A 9,023-nucleotide genomic window follows, 5' to 3' on the forward strand; every position below is an offset into this window, starting at 1 on the left:
AACTCATTCATTTCAATATTTATAAAACGATTGTGATATTGCGAGATCAAATCCATCAGAACTGAAAACTTCTGCCATACAAACCCATCACTCGAAATGATGCAATGCCTTCATTTTATAATATCGAGGCCCCACCTAGCGCTTGTTGCAGAAAATATCCTGCATGTAAAATTGTTTCATGCTCGTCACTAGCCAACAAACTAGTTGAGCGCTCCGCAAACGAGTCGAGCTCTACAAACCTCGCTCGGTGCAATCCGCTAGCAAAAAGCAAAATTTTGTGGTGTTCTAATTGCATGCAACGTCTTGTTCGGCCATCTACAGAGTGCACTTCAAACGTCTGTCGTGTCCTCCGTTAATTTTAGGAGGGAGAAGAGACTCAATAAACATAATATTTTAAGCTGTGTCTGTACGTCATTTCCAACCCTTTTGTGCCTGCCTACATTAATTCTCACCTGGATATTGAGCATGCCGCTGGTAGTCCGGACAGCAGCTAAGATTCTGCATTACATCTTCGGAACTCATTCAGATGGGATCAGATATGCGGGATGCTCCACATTACAATTCATTTTCAGGCGGTGTCTTAAAGCCGAATAAAGACTAACCGAACATGGCTTGTCCCACAATGTACGCATAGACAAAGTATCTCAATAGTTGGAAGACAACCACAAATGACTAGGTGTTCCATACACCTCCATACTTGCTGTATCTGTTTTCGCATCATGGGCAGGTCATATTACAATTAGCTTGTACTGAACCCCTTCATTGGCAACGAAGATGTTGTGTCCGGAGAGAAGCGCCCAGCCACTTGCCGACTTCTACGCTCCCAGGTTTTGCCCACGAAAAACAAAGTTGCATGCTTGTTCAGAAGATGACAAAGTGGCTGGACAGACATTGAAATGCTCCCCTAGCATCTCGACTGTAGATGAAATAATCATTGACTCGCAGCAGCCCACACCATTGCCGCCGTTATTGTTTGGAGAGCCCGCCTGGTAAACGATTGGCTCGACAGCCTGCTTGCTGACAGCAAAATCTCGCAAGCTTGGGAAAATAAAATGATACTTCCCAAACATACCCATATCCTGAAACAGTTCCTGTTTCCCAAGAAAGCAAGGCGTGCGTTTACCATGGGGCCTTCCAAGCGCTGTGCTGACTTTAAGGCACTAACGCAGATGGAATATAACTGCTCCCTAGCTGTTAGAAGGCGGCAACAAACTCAATCTCCAACGTTTCGCACGTTTTAGAGAAGCTGGTTTGAAAGCATAACTGCCAAGTGCAGTATGCTCTCAATCAAGTATGCTCTCAATCAAGCAGACAGCCGGTTGCAACTTGGTTTGCCAGACAAAATGCCGTTTTCCCTTCAGTACCCAGCATCAGCCACTTGCTGGGCACTCTTTGAGTTATCAAACACATTTTGTCCACAAATTTCGAATTAAACATTAACGTCTTGTTCTGTTGGGCCAATGCGCTGCTCGCTACTCGGCGCAGTCGCCAGGTCGAACACCGCCCACATAGCTTGTCAACATCCGCATATCGAGATTTTGAGTATTAAGAAGAGCCGAAGAAACGCTTACCTAGAAGACGACAAACTAGTTTGGGAATAGTCTGCATGTCTCTGTGACACTGCGATAATAAATGACCTCGTGTATTTACATTGTCAAATAATGCCGGGGATGCTACCTCCTTGAAAGGTCGGCTAGATAGGGGATAGCTTGCCAGCCATTCGCTTACACCGAAATTCACCGTATTCAATGCATGAAAGACTAAATGTACTCCACACGTGAAAGCATCGCACCCCTTCCTGCCTCTTTTAGAAGCATGCATTGCGTGAATCATGCCGCCGTCGACGCGCACTACTGACCCTTCGGCAATCACTGCATGCAACGTATTTGCTTTCTACAGTTGCAAACCAGCAGACTTCGGGCCGCTGTTCCTGCCATCCTATTTTGCTCAGAAAGCTTGACCCAAGATTTCAGCCGCCACATAGCACGCGTGCAGCCACTGGTCACAAAATTGAGAACTGTTTCGCCAGAACGGAACAAAGGGAAAACATACAGAAGGCAACAGATGGGCTTCGGGTGGTGCAGAACATAAAGGTAACAGGGCATTGCCAGACTTCTGATGGCACCGCCGTCTTTACTGTCCTGTAAAATTTCTCGAAAACGCTTGATTCACAAGCTATTCCTCGGCACAAAAATTTTCCAACCAAAGTGTATGAGCAGTAACACAAACAACTTCTCCTGGCTTGATTCTCGATTCATCTAAGAACGACGATTAAGAAGACGATCCGGCCTTCCAAGTGCTCAGCTGACTCCGCAGCAGCACCCACCCAACCAGCTGAAATCCAGCTACTTTCGTGAATTGACAGACCGCAAATGAACCTCGCGACCGGACTCCAGCCATCCCGCTCACTTCAGAAACGTTAACCAAAAGACTCAATCTCGTCGCATGTAGCACGCACGCACCAAATTATAGAGCAAATGCCTGAAGTATGCCTAGCTTCAATACTTCCGTCCTGCGACACCAATGTTGAAAACAATCACAGCATTTCGTTAGAACCCAATGTCAATAATTTTCTGCCTTCGCCCCAAGTCCGTCCATAGAGCCTGGAGATAATGGCGCATCGCCAAATCACACTATCGCTTTTGCTTTCTTCCGCCAGCTTGCTACTGAGCACAGGCAGGTTGACGACCAACAGCACTGCTTGTGCATCCTTGTAGTTAACGAACGCCGACGCTTTGTGCAGAAACAAAAATGCCACAAAAAATGATACACAGCATCGGGCAAACGTACTGCTCCAGTGTCTGCCTATATTCTGTAGACCACGAGAGAAATTGTTCCCTTCCATTCGGTGCAAAGCCACAAGCCGTCGCCACCGCCCATGTCACAAGAAATCGCCTGGAAAATGGACGACTGCTTAGCTACTGGTGCGTTTTGCAGCTTCACACTAACTGCGTCCAAACCTAATGGATATGCGCGCTGCACTTTCCTCCCTCCGGCGCAGCACATGCTCGCCGCACACCATATATCTTCCACAGAAATTGTGGTTCTCCGTGCGCTCTCCTGACTCCTCAGCGCCCACTCACCCAGCTGGAATGCAGCTATCTTCTTGAACTGACTGGCCGCAAATGAACCTCACGACCGGACTCCAGCCATCCCGCTCTCTTCAGAAACGTTGATCAAAACGCTCAGTCTCGTCGCATATAGCACGCACGCAACAAATTGCAGGACAACCGCCTAAAGTAGGCCTACCTCCAATACTCCCATCCTGCAACGCCAATACTGGAACAATTACATCCTTCCCTTTGTCCCCAATGTCAGCAATTTTCTGCGCCCTCCCCAAGTTCTTCCATACAGCCTGGAGATAATAGCATATCCCAAAATCAAACTACCGCTTTTGCTTTCTTCCGCCAGCTTGCTTATCAGCGCACGCTGGTTCACGACCAAAAAGCACGGCGTGTGCATCCTGCTAGTGAACGAGCACCGACGCTTTACCTAGGAACGAAAATACAACACACAGGCTTATCCAGCAACCGGCAAACGTACTGCTCCAGAGTCTGGTTCTGTTCTGGAGACCACAAAAGCAACTGTTCCCTTCCATTCGGTGCAAAGCCACAAGCCGTCGCCACCGCCCATGTCACAAGAAATCGCCTGGAAAATGGACGACTGCTTAGCTACTGGTGCGTTTTGCAGCTTCACACTAACTGCGTCCAAACCTAATGGATATGCGCGCTGCACTTTCCTCCCTCCGGCGCAGCACATGCTCGCCGCACACCATATATCTTCCACAGAAATTGTGGTTCTCCGTGCGCTCTCCTGACTCCTCAGCGCCCACTCACCCAGCTGGAATGCAGCTATCTTCTTGAACTGACAGGCCGCAAATGAACCTCACGACCGGACTCCAGCCATCCCGCTCTCTTCAGAAACGTTGATCAAAACGCTCAGTCTCGTCGCATATAGTACGCACGCAACAAATTGCGGGACAACCGCCTAAAGTAGGCCTACCTCCAATACTCCCATCCTGCAACGCCAATACTGGAACAATTACATCCTTCCCTTTGTCCCCAATGTCAGCAATTTTCTGCGCCCTCCCCAAGTTCTTCCATACAGCCTGGAGATAATAGCATATCCCAAAATCAAACTACCGCTTTTGCTTTCTTCCGCCAGCTTGCTTATCAGCGCACGCTGGTTCACGACCAAAAAACACGGCGTGTGCATCCTGCTAGCGAACGAGCACCGACGCTTTACCTAGGAACGAAAATACAACACACAGGCTTATCCAGCAACCGGCAAACGTACTGCTCCAGAGTCTGGTTCTGTTCTGGAGACCACAAAAGCAACTGTTCCCTTCCATTCGGTGCAAAGCCACAAGCCGTCGCCACCGCCCATGTCACAAGAAATCGCCTGGAAAATGGACGACTGCTTAGCTACTGGTGCGTTTTGCAGCTTCACACTAACTGCGTCCAAACCTAATGGATATGCGCGCTGCACTTTCCTCCCTCCGGCGCAGCACATGCTCGCCGCACACCATATATCTTCCACAGAAATTGTGGTTCTCCGTGCGCTCGCCTGATTCCTCAGCGCCCACTCACCCAGCTGGAATGCAGCTATCTTCTTGAACTGACAGGCCGCAAATGAACCTCACGACCGGACTCCAGCCATCCCGCTCTCTTCAGAAACGCAGATTAAAATGCTCAATCTCGTCCCATATAGCACGCATGCAACAAATTGTACGGTGACTCACTAAAGTTCGCGAAGGTTCAATACTTCGGCCGTGCGCTATCATTTTCGAGAATGAACGTGTCTTTCGCTCAGTCCACAATGTCAGCCACCTTTGCTCTCTCCCCAAATTATTTCACTCGCTGTGGAGAAAGAGGCGATTTTCAAAGTCAAATTACTGGATCTGGCTTTTGTTCGCAGTTCGCTACTCAGTGGAATTTTGTACGCGGCGCGAAAAGCATCGTTTACGCAGTCTGCTAGTGAGCGACTGTTTGCCTTTTACTGTCGCAGAAAAGAACCACACACAGGCTTATCCAGCAGCAGATAAATCTACCATGCGAAAACGTGCTTTTTGTCTGGGCATCAAGGGGCGAATTGGCTTTCTTCATTTATCACAAATGCGCATAGTGCCTCCAATGCGTCATTCTGAAAATTTGCTTGGGAAATCTTGGCTCATAAGGTTCTCGTTCACAGAAAGAGCCCCTACTACCGCCATACTGAATCCAAAGGATGTCACACACTGTTGCGTGTTTTTAATGAGAATTTGCAACACAGGAAACATGTCGTGAATGAGTCAAGCTGCCCTCTTATCTCTATGTTGATTTTGCGGTAATGGCACTGCAGGAATCTAGCTGCTGCATTGTAGCCCACGGGCATTTAGCGAACCTCGAGCCTGAATTTCCGACCGCCAAACTTCTTTGGGAACGCTGGCCCTGAAAGACAGTGATTGCATATATAGAAAGCTCGAAACAAGCTGTCACACCGCAAGTGGATGCTTGTATAGCCTCGACACACCCGTTCTACAACGACGTATTTGACAAAATTTTAGTGTTTCTCTATCTCGCAAGGACAGTCGTTTGCTTATCTTTCTGAAGGGTTGCCTTCGTATGCTCGACGCAATGTTGCATTTCAAATCACATCTTCGGCTGTAACTAGACTGTGCTTCTTCCTACTCAGCGCAAGTTCGTTCGATATATTGCATACCACTATCACAGCTTCCGAATGTCCGCCAGTGTGCGTTCCCTCATAGAAAAGGTCCCACAACTGTTCAAAGAGGACGTTTGCCCATCTTAGCTGGAAGTATACTCTTTGCTTCTTTGCAATCGTCCAGCCACTTCTATCACCTTGAGCACTTGCCCGGCAAACGGCTAGCTCGCAAGCTAATGGCCTGCAGAGTTGCGTAACGATGTTATAACCACAAGGCATTTCCGCATTGCAGCTCACCGCCTTGGGTCGTTATGCCCTCCTTACCACAAATACGCAGTCTGCCTTGCGTAAACCATGCGGCAGTCCAACCTCTCTGCTGAGTCTTCGGCACTTACTCAGCTGGCATTTCTGTGTCCTCCTGGAGTTGGCAGGCAGCAAAAGTACCTTAAGACTAGGCCCGCAACGCGCCACAGAATCCAAAATCTTTGCCTGTTGCGATTATTCAGAAAATTGTCTAACAATTGCCTGATTAGGTACTTCATGCTTCTGCTGCTACCCAAGAATTAAAGGCAATTTTGCCCTTTCTCCAGCTCGCGCTCTTAGGTGTAAATCGTTGCACTTTTTTTCGGCATACCCGCAGAAGCTCGATTCTAGATATTGGAATATTCTGCATGGCTGTGGTTTTGCACAGTCTGGTCACCTAGCTACTCTCATCCAACTTCTTGTGGCTTATTCACGTACACCATATCAACTCAGAGCATTATTCTGCATGCATTGCCTGAAAAGCCTCTTCTTGCCACGTTTCCGTTCCGCACATTCCGTCCATTGTTATCACTCAATAAGGTCTTAGATGCATGATACACGTCTTTCGCAATTTGCTGACGGCAGAGGCCGCGAAACCCGGCTTCAATAGCTGTGAAGCGGTAAGACTGCAGATCAATGCGCACGCCGTGAGTTCGCCTGTTACCCTCACCGTCGGGCCTTGCGCGAGCATGTGGCGCATATGAACATAGCAACTCAACGCACCAGCTAAAAAAATTACACCCTGGACTTAATCTCGATCCTAATAGCCCTCCAGTGCCACCTTCACCGAACAGCAACACAAGAACTCTGGAAACATATTACCCAAGCCTTTCACAGCACGTACGGCTACTTGTGACCCCATATTTCCCAATGGTGGCACGCCTCGCAGATTGTCTGTGCGCAGCACGACAGTCTAAACGAAACAACATGCATGCGCAGCGACAAGATACGAGCAGATATCCTGCAATAACCAACGGAACTTCTACGCTTTTCACCCTTGTCGGCATTATCCTGCAAAGCCAACACACAATAAGCAATTGATGCCTTCATCAGTCCACAAATCCCACAATTCTCTGAGCAGCCGATGCTGCGAAATACGACATCGGGTGCAACGCTTTTGGTCCTTTTTGATTCTGTAAATGCACCAACTATGGCTTTTTGAGGGCTGCCATCGGAGTGTCGCTAAGTGAGTGCCGAAGAGTTAGCAAAGGGTTTGAATGGTGTCCTGCAACTCTTCTTCATCTGTCCCAGGTTAACTGCAAAACCACGGCACTTGCATGCGCACATATTATTCTGTCCTTTCTGTCCGTGCCTACCGCCGCGATCACGAATTATCGAAACTAAGTTCGACGCACCAGCTGGAAACGCGTCATCGTCTCGTGTGTCTAGGCGCATCGCAGAAAACAGGGAGCATCACGCCTTCTATCCAGATACTGTAGCGCTTGCTGCATCGTACGCTTCCCTGTGCATTCGTCTGTCAAAGACGTTTCCAGAATGCGCATGCACGTTCGAAGTTCACAGGCTGTTGGCAATTCTGCAATCCACTCGGTATGACCCTTTGGCATGAAGTTGATCGTGCGCAGCGAAATCCAGGCGACAATCTACGAAACTTACTATATCCCTTCCCGTTTCATAAAATGCGTCACTGTGCAATAATAAATCTACGTGAAACCAGAACATAGACAGTCCTTCACGATCTTCAGGCCATTACGTACCCTCCAGCTGGCTTGGTCTAGGAGACTGCAGTTTCCGCACAGTTGCGTTGTTATCTCTTGCACGCGCATTCAGAGCTTTAGTAACTGAGCATTTTGTCACCAACGTCCGTCCTAGGCTCCTTGAAGCCCCAAAAAGGAAACATAAAAAGATGCATGGAAAATGACAGCAAACGGGACTTCGGGCATGCTTAGCTTAAACTGTACGTCATAACAACAGTGGCATGCCCGCCAACTTGCAGGTGCGCAAGTCGGCAGTGACCCCCTCACCAGAAAAAAACATAATGCACCGACAAATTGCGAATCATGAGGTTTATTCTTTTTAAAAAAAGCTCTAACAAAAGTAACAGCGCTAAGTGATTTGGATCCTTGACGCACTTGCTGGCACATTTCCGCTTTCACAAGCTTCACAAATCGGTAGGATACTCTATATAACTGCTTCGCTGTCAGATAGCGGCTGACAAACAGCAAGGAAGTAACAAGGCATATATCCAATCGCACTTGGTGCTTCGATATGTGTGTCGTCCTCAGTATGACGGTTGACATGACGACAGACAAACTAAAGGCACGTTGTACCTTTTCAGCAAAAGTTGTTTTGTCTAGCTGTTTCTGTCATAAATAAATGGATATACAGAGCAAAAGGATTCATTAGTCCACAAAGTCCGCAGCCTGCTGTGCTGTCAATCTTGCTCCATGTGCACGTGTTCGCATGCTCGAAAGGGGTCACACGTTCACACCGCTGCGGCTCAACGTACGCATCGGTTGAAGCACCACTCACTCAACTGACACTTTTCAAATAACGCGCGTCTGTGCTTGGTGCCACAGTCATATAGCCATCTTCCTAACAAACTCTTCATTCGTTTGACGTTCTCCAAGTTCGTCCAGCAACCAAAGGTTCCCTGCGGCGGCTTTTCAGAACTGCAAGTGAAAGTGTGAACCCTTTTGCTTTCACTCCATCATCGAGAGCATACTTCTCAAAAAGAGTTTCTGCGAGTTGTCTGAGCGTCCCATGATCTGCTGCATCCGTGCGTACATGCTTAGCCCAGATCGAATTGCCCCAGCAAAAAACGAAAGCATAAAATATTATCTGCTTCTCTTGCAATAGCACGTCGGAAAAGCTGAAGGATTTTGCATAGTGCTCCTTAGAAAAGGTTGTGATTTTCTTGGCTGACGTTTCAAGCAATGTGTGCAGATCCAGAGCAATGTGTGCGGATTCAGAGTGAGCAAGCGCAATTCTGCAACGCCACAAGCCGTACATTTGATGGAGCCCTTTTAGATGGCATCGAAACTAATTCCTTCCTCATGAGACGACGGATAATACCTTAATAAAGGCTATGTTTGAACTTCAGGCAATGGCATCAGTGA

General features: G+C 48.0%; 1 protein-coding gene across 1 annotated transcript; it reads right to left on the minus strand.

The window, feature by feature from the left end:
* Window positions 1–2,805: 2,805 nt before the first annotated feature.
* Window positions 2,806–4,386, minus strand: ETH_00034710 (uncharacterized protein; the record flags this gene model as incomplete). Its single annotated transcript, XM_013376769.1, has 3 exons — window positions 2,806–2,948; window positions 4,003–4,108; window positions 4,297–4,386. The coding sequence occupies 3 exons, from the start codon at window positions 4,384–4,386 to the stop codon at window positions 2,806–2,808; spliced, it is 339 nt and encodes a 112-aa protein (XP_013232223.1).
* Between the last annotated feature and the right edge of the window lie 4,637 nt (window positions 4,387–9,023).

This window comes from Eimeria tenella, genomic scaffold, assembly GCF_000499545.2.
Source record: "Eimeria tenella Houghton genomic scaffold, Eth_scaff4, whole genome shotgun sequence".
NCBI lineage: Eukaryota > Apicomplexa > Conoidasida > Eucoccidiorida > Eimeriidae > Eimeria > Eimeria tenella.